General features: G+C 44.4%; 1 protein-coding gene across 1 annotated transcript in view; it reads right to left on the reverse strand.

Moving 5' to 3' along the window:
* Positions 1 to 8,928: 8,928 nt before the first annotated feature.
* Positions 8,929 to 20,153, reverse strand: part of STMN3 (stathmin 3) — a 98,643-nt gene continuing 87,418 nt past the window's right edge. The window contains exons 4-5 of the mRNA XM_085619599.1: positions 11,782 to 11,973; positions 8,929 to 9,373 (exon numbers count right to left, since the gene is read on the reverse strand). Of these exons, the coding sequence (XP_085475725.1) occupies positions 9,314 to 9,373; positions 11,782 to 11,973 (252 nt within the window). The 3' untranslated portion in view covers positions 8,929 to 9,313. The remainder of the gene's footprint in view (positions 9,374 to 11,781; positions 11,974 to 20,153) is intronic.

The raw sequence follows: 20,153 nt of genomic DNA on the forward strand, positions 1-20,153 counted from the left end.
ATAAACCTGAGATTCCTCGAGTGCCAAATGATGCAAAACTGGCAGTCTCTATGCCACCTACTTACTTTTGAGTTTTCTTCAGGTGCAAAAAAATGAGAGAAAAAAGTCCCTACTGCTCTCTCATTCCTCTGGCTCGGAGCGTCCTGCCCTTTGATAGCTAATTGCACAACTAAGCTGATGACAGGGAGACCTTGATCTTGCTAGGTGGTGGTCTGATGGCATTGGTGACCCATTCTAGTGAGAGTAGGGACCTGAATGTGCAGCTAGTAGCCTTCCAAGATACAGTAGATGGAAATCAGGGCAAGATTTAAGAACCCAAGAGTTTTGCTCTTCAAATATACAGATATGCTCTTAGCCAGCCTCATAAGGCCAAAACCTGGACTCAAACTAGATAAGAATCTTGATGGCCACACAGAACAGTTGTTCCATTATGTTCTTTCCCTTGGCTATGATTTGATTACAGACAATCTATAATAGCCAGCAAATGTCTCTTCATTGGGATTATAAAAACTTCCTTTACCTTGCAGATTTTACACCATCTTGTGAGAAGACTTCTGGTGTTGCAGAACTCAACTGCTGTTCCTGGATGCTCCAGGAAGAGGCAAGATCGCTCTTTTACTCTGATATGCGTTAGCTTGCAGAGCAACATGTATTCACTTTATGGTCCTATGTATTGCTGATCAGACCTTCTATAGCCTAAATTTGAGTTACTTTAGGTGTAACTATCATACTTTTGTTTGAGGAACATTCGGTATGATAATCAATTAATATTTATGATACACCAAGTCTTTATGCTCTTGGAGAACAGTCTTTCATTCGTCGACAGCCTCCTGTTCTATGAAACGCGTTTACCTTTAAGGTGGAAACTCATATATGTTTTAATGTGGAATTAAAAATCTATTCTTTAACTCCTGTTCTGTAATGTTCATTTTAATGTGTTTAAACTAGTTAGCTTGCAGCACTAACAAGCCTTGGATCTTGAAATAGCATTTGACAGCTTGTCTGGGAATACATGTTTGCAGTATTAAAAAAGGAGGGATTGGGGTAAAGGTTGATTTGGCTTCAGTCAATCTGGATTTGTATAGAGCATCTGATCACCTGTGAGGGCATCTGGGTGCTGCGGGAAATGCTGTAGGGGGGATCAGTTGAACAGCCAGGTCCTGAGTCCCTTTCTGAATTCCAAAAGAGAGGATGACACTCAGAGGTGAAGTGGGAGGCCGTTCCAGGACTTTGCAGCGAGGTTTGACAAGGAGCGACCTCTATTGTTGCTACGGCAGATGTAGGGTGTGTGGGAGAGGCAGAACGCAGGTGTCTGGAGGAAAGTAGAGGTTCAATCTGTGGTTGATGTAAGCTGGTTCCTGGTTGTGGATCAACATCTTGAGCTGACATCTCTTTTGAATGGGGAGCCAGTTGAGGTTCTTGAGGTGCGGGGTGATGTGGGTCCATTTAGGGAGGTCTAGGTCTAAGCTTGTCAAGTTACTTTACACAGAACCAATGGGCAGAGTCAAAATCGGACAGCTGGTCTCTGCTCCATTTCTGCTGCGGCGCGGACCAAAAGAGGGATGCCCACTGTCGCCTCTGCTCTTTGCTACCGGACGATAGAGCCCCTGGCGCAAATATTGCACCAGACGGCCCGGGGCTGGGCACTGGTGTTCCACAGGGAGATACATGCAGTGTCTCTATACGCAGACAATGTCGTTCTCTATGTGAAGGACATGTGAGATGGTGTTGTATAATATCTGAGACTTGAATGTATTCAAGGCAGTATCGGGCCTGGGAGTAAACTGGGCAAAGATGTTTTTATTTCCTCTACACCTGCCCCTTGGAAGAAATAGTGATCGTGAACTCTCACCACAAAGTGGAATGCTCACACATTTCGATACTTGGGCATTAATATATATCTCTCCCCCAGGGATTTATTGGAAGGCAACCTCATGAAGGCAGAGGCATCCCTCCATCCCCAAATTATGTTTTTTCACTCACTTCGCCTTAAGATACAGAGCCGGGTTGCATTGTCAAAAATGGTGATGCTGCCAAGACTCCTCTATTATTTTATGAACCTGCCTATACTCATCCCTTGTAAGATGTCCTGCATATTGGACGACATTCTTTGGGATTTAATTTGGAATAAAGGCAGACACAGTCACCCTAGCCAAGATCCAATTGCCTACCTCCGCAGAGGGTCTCGGGCCGGAATCTTGAACATTATTTCCTATCGGGCCAACAACAAGGGTCAGCCTGCTGACTAGCGGGAATTAACCTAACAGAGAAATTGCCCGCGCTGGGCAGAGAAGTACTAAACAAGGTGCAGGAACAGTTTCCTCCAAAGTCATCACTGCCCGCAAACCCCCAATAGGCTCCTATGCATAGCCTATGACTGCTATCACAGGGTCCTGAAGTGTTCGCCAGGCACGCTATCGTATCCACGGATATTCCTCGTAGCAACCTTGCCATCCTTCACGCGGCAGTGAGCAAGGAGGAGTTGGAATCCTGGGAGTCAATGGGAGTGTGTCCACTGGGGGACCTGTATCAGGACCACGCTTTCATCCCATTTGATGTATTGTCAGAGCAGACTATCCTCCTGACAGTAGTACTCACAATAAGAACAAGCATTTACAATGCAACGGTCTCGGCATTGGTAAAGTTAGAGCTATTGGCATTGCTCATGACATTATTTTTGTTAATGTTTTTGTTTTTAAAACATTTAAAGAAACGGCATTGTCATGAGCAATGCCAATAGCTCTAACTTTAACAATGCCGAGACCGTTGCATTGTAAATGCTTGTTATAATACTAAAAACATTTAAGCAGTGTTTGTGAAAAGGAGCAATCCGCAAATGTGGGCCACTTTTTGTTAGGGTGCCCTGGCCTAAACTACAAAAACTCCTACATAGGCCCATATGTAGGACTGGGGACGTGTTTCACTTGAGTTTCTAGAAATAAAAAGTTTTTGCTTAAAAATGCCTGGAAGTAATTTTAGCCATTTTATCAAAAAAAACTATAAAACTCTAGTAGGTAGGAAACTATAAGTCCTGGCATTCACTGCCAGGCAGTTGGAATGTTTTCATGGTTTTGTGTGTAAAAGCCATGCTGGCCGCAACTGTGTAATAATAAAATAGACGCTTGCTCCTAAATGTCAGGGTATAACTGACCGAGCGCCTCGGTGAGAGCTGGGTGCTTGTCTCCCTGGCAGTGGCGTTGCTGTCCTCTGTGTGGGGGAATGCTTTGCCATGCAGTACAACGATAAGCTTTTACAGCCCGACATGAAAGGGCACCGACGTGACAACGAACAAAAGCCTCCACCCCCTCCTGCTTGCTGGGGGCAGGCCGAGCAAAGCAAACTTCACACAAAGCTGCTGCAGCTGAAGTGAGTCACAGAGACGCGAGGCAAATGCAGAGTAAAACAGTCTCAGGTTTTTGCCACTCATCCATTGACAATACAACTGATTTCCTGTAAAGGGTGATTCACACGAGGGACAGATGCGCGTGAGTCCCAGCGTTTAAAATGTGGGTGGAGGAACATTTTGTGTGTTAGTCAATTAACAGAGGGGGCAGAGCCTTATGCAGTGCTGACACCGAGCGTGGTGACTTATAGTTTAATCGCACAACTCTCAGGACCCTAGGCGCTAAATTCTCGAAAGGGGAGGACATTAGAAGTAGTTACTTATGGCTTTGGGCGCTGTTTGGGGTGGAAGCAGGAACGTTTCCCCATACACAGAACAAGGAGCAGCAAGTAATGTTTCAGATGTGGGTATTGCGCCGGGATGGGGGTTATCTAGGCGCTTGTGCAGTACACGGAGATGAAATGGAGAGCGACAGGAAGCTATGACAGGTAATGTGGATTGAAGACTTGGCTGCCGCCCACCCAGGGGGGCACGAGCAGTAAAGCGGTGCGGATAGTTGGGCCACCCCCCTCCCCCCACAACAAGACGAAGTGAAGCAAGCAGCCGCAAACATTCAGCATACACTACCGTGTAGAATACATATTTTCTTTTGGGGTGGGGGGAGGGGGGGGGGGGTACAGGGTTGTCTCTACAGTGCGACATACAAGGATAGATACACTGATTTATGCAAGTTGACTTTCAGCACAGTGTAGTTTGAAACATAGCTTCGTGAGGGGAGTACTTTATACACTACGACATGCAGTGCGACTCATAGGAGTGAATGCACAAGGAAGTTAACTGCGATTGGCTAGGCGATATATTATGCAATATTCAATGCGACCTCTGTGCAGCCCGTTACACACACAGTGCATGAACAAGTCATGCGAAAGTCAGGATTTAAACAGTGGTCATGATTATATTTTGCCAGGGGGCTGGCTACCTCACAAATAAATGCATGTCCCAAGCGTGGGAACAAAACACGTATTTTAACACTTTCACTCCAGACACCCGTGGGCCTTAACTTTATGAAATATCGGAACCCTCTGCGAGCATGGCTGCTGTGGGCGCAGTTCTGTCCTTTTGTATTTTTAATTTACATTTAGGCAGAAGACCTAGGCATTAAACAAATATCCCTGTTAAAGCCCCCCCCCCCCGCCCCCTCGCCCCCTCGCCCCCGCCCCCCCGCCCCCTCGCCCCCTCGCCCCCCCGCCCCCTCGCCCCCTCGCCCCCCCGCCCCCTCGCCCCCTCGCCCCCTCGCCCCCCCACCCCCTCGCCTACTCCTTACCTGTAATTGCACACCTGCCCGCGGAGCAGCAAGCCCTACCTGCCGGTATCAGGAGAACGAACGGAAAGTCGGACTTTGTTTTGGTGTCTTCTGCTTTGTTCACATGACTTTCCCCATTACCACCAAGCCCCGCCCACTGCAGTCAGCATTTCCTTAGGACCGCAGTTTAAAGGGTCCGCGCTGCCGATCGTGGGCCAGGGAGGAGACGCGTGTGATCTGATTACGGACGTCAAGGAGAGAAGTGATTTACTACCCACCCTTAACTCACCCAGAAAAAACAGTTTGGTTAAATATGAGTGACGGGTGGACTTTACATCGGTTTTCAAATGAATTGGCTGAAAAGGCACAGTCGACAGCCAGCGTTCAAAGACAGTTGTGGGGAGGGAGCTGGTATACGCAGGGCTTGAAGTTGGCTGGGTCTCTTCGGGTCTGGGACCCTTTAGTAATTCAAAACGTACATTGAAACGTGTGCTCATATTCTTGTCCTGTGTTGGGTTCTGGAATAGAGATACTACGTGTAAGCGGTTCCTCGCAACTCTACTACTGCTACTTCGGGTGTTGGAAAATACTACGTGTAAGCGGTTCCTCGCAACTCTACTACTGCTACTTCGGGTGTTGGAAAAGCGTCTGCAATTCACAGGGAAGGTAAAAAACATGGTTTTTAGGTCTCTAACCCCCCCTCCAAAAACAAGCCGAGGGCACCGGAAGACACCACCGCCTTTCTCCGAGGCACAGCGAAAATGCCTCGGAGAAAGGGAGCCTCATTTTCGGATTTGGGGGCGTGTTTTGCTGTTGTCTCCTCCCTGAGACTTCTCGCAAAAAACACGCCCCCCGATCCGAAAAAGACGGGGCTTCAACGGAGTGACTGGACCTCTTCTCCAGTGGCTGGCCAGCATTTAAGAGGCCAGCCAATGGAGAACAGGAGAGAAGAGGGGCGGGTGCAAGCCCCTCTTCTCAATGACATTAAATCTCCGGACTTCCGGTCTGCCGACCGGATGGTCCCGAGACCTAAAAAGGGGGAGAAGGTAAAATCCCTACCTCATCCTCCTCAAGAATTCAGTAACCCACAAACTAGGAGGTAGAGAGAAAAAAGCGGCCAGCTTTTTATCTAGCAATTGCTAAGTTGTTAGAAGAGAGCACACATACTCTGTAAAAACTGCCCTCACCCACAGCAAGTTGTGGCATGCTTCATCATTGGGCTGCTACTGACGCCTCTGCGCAGACCAACGCTAGAGGCGGAGCAATAGGGAGGGGTAAACAATACAACAGTGATACAAACAAACAAAAAAAGGCAGGATCCTTAAGTGCAGATATAATGAGTGTTAAAACTGGCCCAGGGATATCTCTATAATAGTTTTATTCCTGGATTCCCTAGTCAGATTAAAAAGGTATATATAAAGACATATATACACCCAATGGATAGTGGTGGAATGAGTTAATTTAGGTGCTCACCACCCCTCCATTCTGCATAGCGGTCAACATGTTTCTGCCAGTTCAAGATCAAATTTCCGGCATTCCTCAGGACAAGTTAGATCCCTATGCCTTTTTTGAAACCCCTCTTGCTACCCACATTCGTGGGTTTATACTCCACCTGTAAGTTTGGAGTCTTTGTTGTAACTTACTCTTTCACAATAGGAACAGAGTTTATCAAGCAAGTTGCTGGAACAGGCACTGGAGTAGAGAGCGACCCTCTGTAGTCACACATTCGTCAAGAGTGGTGCGCCGCCTACGCATTCCGTCTCTCCTGGCACGGCTTGATAAACTCTGTTCCTATTGTGAAAGAGTAAGTTTTTACAGAGTATGTGTGCTCTCTTCTAACAACTTAGCAATTGCTAGATAAAAAGTTGGCCGCTTTTTTCTCTCTACCTCCTAGTTTGTGGGTTACTATCCTCCTGACAGGACAGTTCCTAACACACCAACGGTTGACTTCTGAGATGGATCGCCTCTGGGGCACGGTGGCCACTGAACCACACACACAGTCCCTCACCCAGGTGCTATTTACCCTGGGAACCGGGTGGCGCCTCATCTTTTGGGTCATGAGGGCCATCCCCTACAGAAAAGCAAACCCACTTTGCAGGCTGAAGGGTCAGTGGGAGCATGACTTGGAACAGCCCCTGACTGATGGAGGGCGCTTCATTAGCCACGTAAAGTCTCACAAAACTCTTGATCCCAATACATTCATTACAACATCCTTCACCGAGCCTACCTGACCCCAACTAAGCTGCATAAAATGTATCCAGCGACATATCCAGAGTGTCCTAGATGTAGGCACTCTAGCGCAGATTGATTACATATGGTCTGGGACTGTCCTATAGCGCATCTGTAGGGAGGAGGTCTGTGCAGTCCATCAAAGAACTATGGGTCGATCAGTCCTGTGCAAGGCCGAATTTTGCTTCCTTAGACTCCACTGGCCAGACGTGCAAACACAATGTGATGGAAGGCCGCTTCGCTCCCCGGGTCGGCAGGCGGCAGTGCTACAATTGGATACGGCGGCATTGGTGGCACAGCACAGAGAGGAGCTGCAGGGCCTCCGCTGATGCACCATAGCTACATCTTGGGAGGACATATTGCATGCTTTTCAGAGTGACGCCAACTCGTTGCGGACGCAGTAACGCACACCAATTTACATACATAGGTTTTTTTTTTGCAGTCATTATATAGTGCAAACTTGACCCGAAGGTATTGGAGCTCTTACATGAGCACCAGTTACATTATTTTGTAGGCACGGGGAGAATAAGTGATTTGCTCAGAATCACAGGATGCGGAGCCAACGCCGAGACTTGAACTTGGTTTCCCAGCTCCAAAGTCGGCAGATCTGGCCGTGAGGCCACATCATCTCCCCAATTAGGCCAAGACCATGATACACCTCGTGGGGCAGACATGAGACAAACCACACATCAATGGAACTGTCCGCGAAAAACGAAATTAGGCCTTATGTTGTTTTACTTGTTTGTTGTTTATCCCCGAAATCCCATATTCACTGTGATAATTGCCTATGATTCACTGCCTTTGCCCTAGAACTGCTGGCACTCGTTGTAGAACAAGCACTGCAGACACCTGTTTCCTGTTTTTTTTTTGTCTTACTGAATTTCATGCTGTATTGTATGAAAAATTCAATAAAGACTTGGGGGTAAAAAAGCAAGCCTCTAGTACTGCTGCAACTGAAACTTAAAAAAGGCTGTTCTTGGAGACAGTGTAAAGCCTGTGTGGAAATAAGGAAAGAAATAGTATGGCTCGATCAACATCATAATCCTAATCTGCATTCAAGTTCAATTTACTGTAATAAAACACTCATAGAGTATTGTGCATCAAAGATGCCCATTGTAAAAACGCTGCAAACACAATAAGATGATGGACGGAGCGCTGAAACTTTTCAGACATTCACCCCCAGATCTGGGTTGAACCATCATAGTTCTTTAGCTCACTTTGCCACCCCTGTTCACATCCAGCCACATGCAAATCAGACATGTGAACAGTCCAGCCCAAACTGTTAAGCCAGGTCTTCCCTGGACCAGAAACAAGCATCCTGGGACTGGTTTCAGGGTAACACCCCTCATCAGCCAGGCTAGCTTGAATCCATGGCAAAGTGAGCACATACCATGCCAACGTAGGGCAAACAAAGCAACCACAAGGAGATGATAGATGGGAGCGCTGAAACTTTTCAGACACTCACACCCAGCCACAGATCTTGGTTGAATCCATCATCGTTCTTTAGCTCACGTCGCCACCACACTTCAGACCCAGCCGTATTCAAATCAGTCTTGACCCTGTTCCTCACAGGAACAGTCCAGCCTGAACTGCCAATCCAGGTATTCCCTGGACCGGAAACAAGCATCCTGAGGCCCCTGTTTTGGGATAACACCCCTCATCAGCCAGGCTAGCTTGAATCTAGCGGCAAAGTGAGCAAAATCAACACATCCAGGGACCCGTTTTGGGAGAACACCCCTCATCAGCCAGGCTAGCTTGAATCCAATGGCAAAGTGAGCAAAATAAACACATCCAGTACCTTAAGGTATGTGCAAATTTGTGAGATAACCCAACAATATAGAACAAGAATGTGGGATCTGGGATTGAGCATGGTTATCCAAAAGGGACCAGGAATAAAATTTACCCATGATTGATTTTGATGCTGGAGTGCAAAACCATTGTTGTTTCATAGCATTTTAGAATTCCTTCTCTCTAGCTACCCATTTACCGCTTCACTTAGCCAACCATATCACAGTTCAACCAGCATGCAAAAAATCAACTTATCTACGTAAAATGTGGGATTTGGATTTATTAACATTGTAATTCTATTTGTTGATTGTTCACATGTAAAAAATAAAGAGATGCCGACTATCTCCGTGGAGGACTCTAAGGCGGAGGATACGAGTTGTTAATATCCAGTGTGGAGGACAGCTGAGGTGCCCCAAGCGCAATGTGTGTAGAATGCTTAGACAAAAAGATGATGAACAAGAGGTACAGAGCTGGGGGAAGCATATTGGAAAATGGGTACAGGAAGGGGTCTCAGGCTGGAAATTCCAAGGATAGAATGATCAAAAGTTGCATATAAGGGAATGAAAGAGAGACAGGTTTGCTTCATTTTCATGGTAGTTGTTGCTGCTGCAGTCTTCATTCGTCTGGCACTGACGGTGTTGAAACTGCATTTAACCAGAGATGTCCTCCCTCTGCTCCTTATTCTTGCGGACCTCAGCGGCATGTAGCTCCTGCGGAAACAGAACCATAGCTTAAGACATCGGCCAAAAAAAGAGATCTCGCAGTTAGGGAATTTGCCATTGCCAACTCCAGCCATTATTGCAAGGAAGTAGCGAGGTACAACAGCTAAATTTATACATGGTGGAAGGCTGATTTCCTAAAATTGGACTAGTATAAAAAAAGGTCCTTGATAGATTTCATTCAGTATAAACACAGGCAAATCATAATTATCACCAAACAGTGCCGGATTAAACCCTCTGTAGGCCCCTATGCAGCCGGAATTTCGGGGTCCACCTTGCAAATTATCTCCTAATACGTTTTTAATTTAACCAACCCACACATTTATTAAACCAATTTTATTATAAAACTAAACATTAACCATTATTAATGTTATTAAACATTTTTTATTTCAATAAACCAACAAAACTTTAAATATTCCCTTTCCTCAATTTTTTTGTGATGAAATCTTTAAGGATATCTTGGAAGTCTACCTTTTACAACACATCATATTCAGTGGCCATAATGGCAAGTGAGTTCGGTCGTTCTTGTGGCATTGAAGATCGATGACAATTTATAAAAGCTTGATTGTAATGTTCTTTCAAGACCAATTCAATATTGTTTTGATCAGTTGTCACGGACCCCTAAAAGGATTGGGGCCCATAGGCTGGTGCCTACTTTGCCTATTTGATGATCCGGGACTGTCACCAAAGCAAAGATATTACCTTCCATCTCATACAGACACCAGGAATAAAACTGGTCGCTTTTACAAGATTAGAATTAAATTCAGGCATAGTAAACAGGTATCTTCAGGTAGCAAAGCCTTAAGTAAAAAAATCAAGTTTTAAAACAGGTTAACATGAGTGATTTTGTTTGGTGATTGGATGTTGACTGACCCTAATTGAAAACATGAATGAATTCGAAACTGATTAAATTGTAGCTGTATCTTAGATTGGTTTCAAAATATTTTAAGTGGTAAAAATGTTGGATGGAGTTGCAATGTTTAACAATTCTAAAAATGGAGGAAATATTTACTGTTTACTACTTCGTTCTTCGCATCTGGTTTTCCACCCTGAGATATAGTTAACTTTCTTGGAACAGTATTGACCTGGTTTAGAGTTTGGCTGATGGTATACGTTGTCACAAAGGTGACGGATATCCCGTCCGCCATATTGTAAGTTCCATAGGATATAATGCGCTTGTAATATGGCGGGTGGGACATCCGTCATGTCTGTGACCGAGTATCCCTTCTGCCAAACTCTAAATCAGGGGCTCAGTCGCTAATAGCATTTCAGAGAGCAGGGAGTAGCAATGGGGAAGTAGAATAAGAGCAAAAACTACAGATCAGAAGTAATTTGAAGGTGAAAGTTGTGTAACTAGTGCTCTGTTGTACAGCTTCGTCATAATCCCTAGTTAAGGGAACACTTTCAACTTGTTAATGCGAAGAATAAGTTAGTAGCTTTAAAAAAAGAAACGAGCTAGATGACTATCATGTAACCATCTCTTATAAATTGATTGTCAATCTCCTACTCTACTTGCCCTTTCTCCTTACTGTATGTTTTGCACCAGCCAAGGACAATTGGAATATAAAAAGTGCACCAAATCTTCACAGTGTGCTTTTTTTCTGATATGGGGTCCTAGCACCGCAAAAGGACAAGAGGTTGGACTTTGTTGGTGCTGCACAAACAGATCCAGGTGTCTTAGGGCTGATGCAGGAGAACCGGTGCGCCCAGTCAACATTGAGAGATTTGATTTTGAGGGCCTTAGCAGCAACATGTTCGACTTTGGGGCACCTTTCGCTACCAAGATGTATTTATTTGGTAATGAGTTTTTGATATAACGGTGATCTTAACCAAGATGAGTGCTAGTGCGCTTTACATACGACACACTCACGTTAAACATTATTCTTAAATTATCTTTACATGGGAAATTTATAATACTTATAACTGTTACTTCTAAAACAGTCTGAGGTAGGAAAAATAAAAGAGAATGTAAAGAAATGTTACCAAATGGAGTAGTAACATTCAAAAGTAAAGATCAACAGAAAAAAAATAAAAGAAAAGAGAGTGAAGGGCAGAGAAATTGGAATTAAGAAGGGGAAAATTCACTGAAAATTTGTTGTTGTCGATGGGTTTCACAGCGAGGTATATGTCTCAGCATTCCTCAAAGAATTCCACGGTGTACTTCCAATCAACTGGGAAGGGACTGTGTTCGCATAACTGTGGCCACCAATTCATTCCACCATAGCTACTAAGGGTGGTCGCAAATGACCAGACTTTCCCCTGTAAAAAATGAGTTCCCATGATTCTTGAAACTGTCAAATCACATTGCATTATGAACATAATGCACCAGGGGGAGGAGATTGGTAGTTTTGGCGCAGGTTATGATTAGAAAGTGGGAAACATAAGGAATGTGTTCTTGCCTTGTCGCGAAGTCGTTCCCTCAGGGCTGCAATGTGGGCTTCGCGGATTTCCTTGCTGAGCTCCATCTTGTAGTTCAGCTTCTCCTCAGCCATGCGGCTGAAGTTGTTGTTGTCTTCTATGGCCTTGTGGAGCACCTCCCTCTCATGCTCGCGCTTCTCAGCCAGCTGCCTCAGCACCTGGGCCTCCTGGCTCTGAAACCATAATACGGGTTAGAGGTTAGATCCAGCTGGTGAAATTGCATAGGTTCTGTATGAATGCATTATTGTGTACTGCATGGCGGGAAGCAGTACAGACATTAGAGTATATGTTGTATCATGGAAATCATTTAAAAAGGCTTCTTTTGTATTGGTCTCTGCCTCTGAATGGGGTTGTTTTGTTTGTGTAAAAGCAATGCACCAGATAGAGCCGCGAGATCCTGGAAACCCCATAATACACCAGATAGAGCCCCGAGATCCTGGAAAACCCATAATGTAAGTATCTGCTGGCTACGAAAGTATTTGGCATGGGCCAGCTGTCAGTATACTTGTGCACGTATGGATGAAAAACATATAGGGAGAGGCCCTGCTTTGTGTGTGGCAGTGGACTCTGCCACCATTAAAGTGACTATGCACACTTATTTGTGTCTATATGTTGGCGCTCCTCTACCGGATATCAGGGATTGGCCAGCATCCCCCCCAATGAGGCTGATTGGCCCGTGTAGCATTCTGGCCCACTTAATGTTGTGTCTGTTTCCCTCCCAATTGCAAGAGCTCAGTTGTGAGACATCCCTTCACCATAAAAATGAATGATATCTGTCCAGAGTTCCAGTGACTCAAGTGTGAATTTGCTTCACTTTGGGAAGATCACCGTACTTTATATATTTGGGGTCCCTTGCTGTGGAGAGGCCCTTGTAATGACACACATGTAGGAGTGATCTTCTGGAGGCATGCAAGAAGAGCAGGCAAGTCTAGTACAGAGTAAAATGATTCCCAAATGCACACGCAACGTTGCCAATAAAAAGGATCCAACGGACAGTGGATCACTTAGAATCCAAGGACTATCACCAATTGTGTGAACCTGAATAAATAAATCCAGACAAATATAAACATTCTGCCGTACAACGTTACAGTGCCTACTAGACGTACATCCTATAAATGTCCTTCTAACTTAACAGGTCAACCCTATGTCACAAATCTTTACATAATCTTTACATTTATAAGGAATTTTAACTGACCTCCTTCGTTTTCTCTTAAAGCACTTTTACCAGAATCCATGCTAGAGGCATTACTCTTGAACACGACTAGTTTTTTTATCTTCCTCACTTATATGACCCCAGATCATGTTCACCATCCAGATACTCCACCACTTCCTCCTGAATCTACTCACTTTGCTCATTATCTCCATATCTCTCCTACATACACATCATACATCCGCCACCTACAGAGGGCAAAACGAGAACAGTAATATTATCCATCATAGACCAATTACACTGCGCCTTCCTCATCCTTCGAGCTTAACAAGACCGCTTGTTCCTTCTGTACCTGAATTACACACCTCTTGCTCGTTCACTCCTTGACAGAACCACGAGAGACCTTTTATGCCCTTACATGACGTGTTATTGGACTCCCCTTGAGTGATCTTTCATGGTTTCCTCATCATATGTTCTTATGTTATGTTATGTTATAGGCCATTTATACAGTGCACATTCACCATGAGGTCTCTTGCCTCTAATCATAAACCAAACACCTGCTTCAAAGGCACACTCCTCGGCCCATCCTATTATGAACACAGTATAGTTCACATTGTTGTTTGAGCTTAGCCTCATCCTTCACCTGCTGTAAAACACTGGACGCCAAAGCTACTGGAACTTTACTCCAGGGCAATGGTGCCAGGCTGGTTCTAGTTGGATGAAGGGCCTTTCCACTAACTCTCCAGTGTTAATCTGAAGTCAGACATTTGTAACACAAAAGGACACACTTCTCCACCTGCGCATCCATTGCAGTCAACAATGGCATTTGTGTAATAATGTTTGTGTGGCAGATGCATCTGAATATCAAGAATACAGCAGCTGGATTCGTTTCTTCCAAATTAACTGTGGTGATAAAAGTAACCCTTGTGGTACTAGCAGCTCGACTTCAACAGGTAGGTGTAGCAAACGTAACTCGTCAGATTTTGTCTTCCGCTCACGGTCTTCCGCTCACGACCTACCTTTTCACTTCATACATTACTGAGTCATTACAGGAAGACTTCAGCCACTCTTCATCCAAAACTGCCCCAACTCAATGCTGCCCTGCACTCAAAGCAACAATAATTCATGCCTGCTCAAATGCATCTGGTTCACCCACATCCACCGTCTCACATAGTAACCTGGAAAGGCAATCCGCCTTGTTCCAGCACAGGGGCATATAGTCATACAAACCTCGCATAGAATCCACTCAGGCCTAAAAATGACCTTAACGCATATTTGTCTTTGGGTTGTGGCAAATACTTAATGCCTTCAAAAATGCTGTGATTGGTTTAATGCTTTCAGATGTTACAGCATGTCCTAAATAGTCAATAATCTGAGGCATAAATTTAGATTTTTCACTTTTGACCATCACCCATCTTTCCATCAAGTAATACAGAGGTAATGACAATCTGTCATTATGCTCTTCTGGCTTTGAGCCAAAAACCAGAATGCCATCCTGGAACAATTGTAACCTTTAAAATCCCCAAACAGAGTGTCCATTAGCTTTTGAAGCACAGCTGCTGCCGAGACCAGTACAAAAGGAGGTTGTATTCACATGAATGCACCAAAAGGTGGATAAAAGTAGGTAGATTTTGTGATTCATCAGACAAGTCATCTTGCTGGTAAGCTGACTTTAAATTGATAAAATGGCAAATATTTAGCATCAGCTAGGTGTACTAAGGTTTAATGAATTCTTGGAAGAGCGCAACAGCCAACAATTAGATTTTTATTTAATGAGCGAAGATTCACACATAGACGAATTTTGACACTTTTGTGTGTGTGGTAGAACGACCACAGAAACACAGGGGCATATTATCAAGGACGGCTTTAAAATTATCGCCGGTTTAGCGGCAGAAAACTGCTGCTAAAGCGACGACAATGGGCTTGATAATGTGCCCTAGAGAATTCCAATAGAAGCCCAGGTTCACACCCGAACATGGGCTTTTATGGGAATTCTCACAGGCATATTATCAAGCCCATTATTTTAATGTCGTCCTTGATAATATGCCCCCCAGTTCGAAGAGTCTGTTGGTGCTATTTGTTGGTGCAATGATACCTTCTTTTTCACATGTGCTCTAGACTTTTCTTTAACTCATCCCCAACACTGTATGGGACAGGTCTTGATGTATGTGCGGTTGTGTCTCCATCACTCTTGAGGTTAGTACAATGTTCCACTCCAAGCACACTCCACTTTGGATGCCAACACATCACAAAATGTGTTCAAGTTCTTTTCAGTTTTTCTACTTTGACACTCCACGTTCATTAGGGGCAAATCACCCAGGGCTACTGAATATGGGGTTCTTGGCCTTAATTCAATATCTAATGCTGCCTGGTCCTTACAATCCATGATATCTCTGCCACACAATACTACATACTTGTTGTCACAGTCTTTCTGCATATAAACTATAAATTGTCGCAGAAATATTCCAACATATGTATTTGACATCAGAGGCAACCACATCTTTTTTTTCGAATTATCTGCAAACATAACATCAGATAAAGTTGTAATAGGTGACCCCGGATCAACAATCATACCTAGAGAAAATGTACCAATACATACTTCACAGAAAGTCCCTTTAACCCTAAATTTAACAACTTTCTCCTCAACACTGTCAGCTGTTAGTACTACATAGCTAACCCTTGTAGACAAATCACTCTCATCACTGACGTTGTTGACCCTAATAGAACTCCTGAATACACTTTGCTAGTCCCCTCTCTTCTTGCAAATGTTGCATCTTTTTCCTGTCACTCTGCAGCAACTACTATCACGTTATTGAGTCTGAGTCCCTATAATGCACCTCTAGCAAGAGTTCCCATGGTTATTCGCCCAAAAATCTCCTCCATTCTTATCCTTTACATTTGCAGCACTCACAGTAGTTCAAACAGCATTCCTCTCAAAATGCATCTGCTATGGGAGCTGTAGTTGACGATGTGGACCTTTCTATCCATTTGTCAATTTCTATCACCTCATCCAAAGTTGGGGTGAGCTCTGGCAGGCCTACCCTTTTTAACTCGGGCGGGGTGGCAATGCCTGCTGGGCTTGGCGCCACCGTAGACCTTTCTGTTATCATGGGGGTAGGAGCAAACTGGAGCTTTGATCACACTCATGTGGGTGCCATGTCTGCCAGCCTCAGGGTCCCGGCAAACCATGAGGTGCCCGTGCTATGCTGGCCAGGCAGCAGTAGCGGAAATATATTAACTCACTGAGCTATTTTGTCAAAAATAATTCTGCAAGGAATATCTCATCCAAAAATAAGCATATGTAGGAGATGGTCCGACTACAATAAAAATGTGATTCGTGAATGTACTTTTTAAACTCTGCAAAACACTCTTTCTGACAAACTTGTGTGGTGCTGAAATGCTTAAGCACTCATAAGTACTGTTTTTCAGACTTTTATAAACCACAGAAAAATATCCACTGTAATTCACACTAATGCAGACACTGAAAACAGGAACTGCTACGTATACTTTTGAAAAGTTATGTCTCTCAGGCACAACACTTGGTAAGATCATGAAATGGTTCTCCAATCTTGCAGGCACCTCTGTCCATTCATCCTGTATGTCAAAACATTTTGTGGTGTTGCAAATTCCGGTACATTGCCAAATGATTGCTGTCCTCTGTCTCCCAAGCTGCTGAACAGTAACAATGTTTCATTTCAGCATCATAATTCTTAGCGTCGGTTGCCACTAGATCATTTTTTTAAAACCCTAGCCACTGTCATGTTTTCATGGCTAGTTTCCCAAACAGTGGTAAAACAAAGAAGGCTTTCTGATATATTGGTTATTGGCCATGGTGATGTTGGTAATGTATGGCTTATGATAAACTAAATGTTGACTTTGCAAAGCATTAAAGGTAAGAAACAGTCTGGCAAAGGAAGAGAATGTGGTAATTGTGTGTTGCTCGGATAGCCTTATTATCAGTCCACAAAGTGGCTACCCACAAACAATGAATGGCAAAAGGTTGATCAGTCCAGCAGATTATCGAAGCATAAAACGTATTGTAATCTGATGTGCAATGCCTTAATTTCCTTTGGGAAGGCTACGGCATGCAATCCTTATATTCGAGGTTTCGAATGCACTAGCATTATGCCATCCCACAATGCCCTTGAAACTTTGCTTTAATGGACAGCACATAGGCGTTGCAGCCCTGTACCCAGTTGGTGTAATGCACCGGGAGGTGATGTCGTCAAGCACTGTCAGCGTGGCATTGGAACACATGTTAGTAGCAGGTGAACTGCAGATGAATGAACCCCAACTGCTCCTAGACGAAGGCTCCAACATAGCGTTGGACATCCAATGCAACGTGCAAGAATCGTGCTCCCATGGGCTCTCCATTGTCAATGCTCCCAACCAAAGCACAGATTGGCCAGCAGTGAATTCCATTACCAATACACTGGAGGCAGTCATCCCCCCCCCCCCTAATACTGCTCCACTTAGACAGCGGCGGCCCCTCTGCTGAGGCGGAGGAGTGTCGCCCCATTGCTCTAAGAGCAGTGTAGAGGAAAAATAAAATGATAATAACAGAATGTTATTACCATTTTATTTTTAGTATGGAGCTTGCAGCCAGTTAATGCGGGGCTGGGTTCGCGTGACGTCCGAGGGAGATGGGGTGGTTGCTGCACCATAAGTGCGCATGACGGTATGGCCAGTCGTCTTGGGACGGCAAAACCTTTATGCACACTTAGCATGTTCTCCACCAGCTGTATTGCACAGCATGGGTGGCGAACATGCACAACCTCCCACTCCCTGTCTGAGCGCCGAACCATGGCGCTCAAAGCAATCATGGCGCTCCTGTCCTGCTGGTGACAGAAGCTTTGTGATTGGCTAGGGGAGTCTGGAAGCCTTGGTGCTGTCGGGAGCCAGGAAAACATTGAGGATGGAGGAGAGGCAGCTGCTGGCGACCGGCGACCAGCAGGTAAGTCTTTTTATTTATTTATTTTTTCTAACACCCCGCCACCGTTCCCTACCAGCCGCCAGTGCACTTAGAATAAATGTGGTTGTGCCTTTTTGTTGGCACACATGTAGAAATTATCCTCTGAAGGCTCTCAGTGACAATAGGGAAGTTTACTACAGAATAACTGGAGTTCACAAAGACACACCAAGACAAACACCCACCTGACATTTAATCACTTGGAATTGGGAACTGAATGACTATAGTCAAATGTGTGGCAGAGCTAATAGATCCATACAAATATAAACTTTCTTCAGTACAATGAAGAAGAATATTCTAACTACCATATTCCACACTTCCCTTAGTGCTGCCCCACCACATAAATCCTGTGGCCACGGGTGAAGACCCACAGGAAATGGGTAGTTTAGGGATTTGACCTTGGGCCTCCTTCAGCTCCTAAGAGATATATTGGCACAGCACAGTGTCAGTATATTATTTACTGTGAGAGGGCCTATGCCCTCTTTCATCGGGCACCCATGCACTAACGCTGTGGCATAGTGGCTTTCCCTTATGGTGCCAACTGTGCAAAAGGAGATTTTGGCTCAAGAAGATGGTAGGGCTCCCTGCCTTAAGCGGCGGCTTTCATGATGGACTCTAAGAGTTCAGATCTGACACTAACTGGGCTTCCTCAGAATTCACACTTATTTGTGTTAAACAGAGAACACTATTTGCATGTTGCTGTATTCTTTGGCCCTGTAGTCCTTTTTTCAGTAGGGTAGGATGATGTTTTGTTATACAGAAAACAAATAGGTGGCATGTGCTCCCTGGGGCTTTGTCTCCTCTCAGTGGGGTTGTGGGAGGGACCCCTGAGCTAGCATATTTCTGTCGGCCACTCATTTTTGTTCTTGAAGAAAGCTTAGCATGTTAACTCACATAGTTTAAAGTGTAAACTATGTCAGGATGTGGTGCCCTTTTGATGACTATATGGGATGTGCCAGAAATATTTGCATTTGTATCGTCGATCGACAAGAAGCTCAAGTTGTGTATAACACCAGTGGCGAAGGAAGCCCTGAACTTCATTGCCGAGTGGAAGCTATCACACAGAGATAAGAGGGATAGGGGACTGGGCATGCTTCCTATCTATGCCCTTCTATAAAATTGTGAGGGTCGCTTTTCTATTGCAAAGCCTTCGAATGCTTATGCAAAAAGGGGTTTCCGTTTGTCCGCACATTTGCAAGTCCCTCTAGCTAAGAAATGACCAGTTGATTAGACCATGTGGTATTGGGTGGCCTGTTCCACTTTGATGATTTTGGTAAGGCACCACTGAGAAGATCTGTTTTCTTGGAACTGCAACAAACAGTTTTTAGCGTATTCAGGTATTGATCAGGTGTCTATAGCTATATCTCTCAAGAAGGGTAAAAGGCTGTGCTAGATCTCTTACAGCGGGGGTTGAGTTTAGCTCACGAGGGTATAGGTATGCCTCTCTTAGTATCTTAATACCTGTGAGGGTACCTCTATGTGTACCTTGGTACCTGTGTCCCTTGAGCTGATTGTGAATGCTGTGTGTAACCCAAATAAGTTGAGTTTTCTGCATTCATTCAGGCACAGTGTATGGTAGGTAAGTGAAAAGGTTCTTAATTATCAGTGCACCTTCTTGTGCCAGGCCATACCCATCAAGAGTCTTTTTCTGAGGACCATCATAAAAACAAGTAAAATAGAGAGCGAATGAAGAAATGATTACTGCTCAAGACCACTGGCGACCATGTTTCACATTTCTAGTATATCTTCAGCTGTAATTTCATTTTTACAATAACCATCAAGGCTCATCTTTGACACCAGAGAGCCCCCGATACAGCCACTGGCTTTATGCAAGAAATTGTTCCAACTCAAATGTTCTTAATCCGCCCTGAAACTATTTTGCTGCTCCCCCTCAAGGATACAGATACTCTACCATTCCCATTTTTTCAAAAATATCTAAAATCTCCTTCGCAATTTTTAATCTTTTTTGGTCTTGAGCGTTCAGATGTTTTTGACAAAGTAAGAGAGGCCTCACATTTTACTCACAGTATTTATTTGGGCTCAAATTGACAGACATTAAACCCATTCTTGGTCTGTACGATCTAAACAAATTTCAACAAGTGTATTACTTTCTCATGGACATCCTGTTCCAAATTCTTAAGGTATTGCAGCAAAGGAATTGGGGGACATTGGCGGGTCTTCAATGTGGATATTTGTTTCCATCAAGAATGTGTCCTCACAATACCTAACATTTT

The sequence above is a fragment of the Triturus cristatus genome, chromosome 7, assembly GCF_964204655.1.
Source record: "Triturus cristatus chromosome 7, aTriCri1.1, whole genome shotgun sequence".
NCBI lineage: Eukaryota > Metazoa > Chordata > Amphibia > Caudata > Salamandridae > Triturus > Triturus cristatus.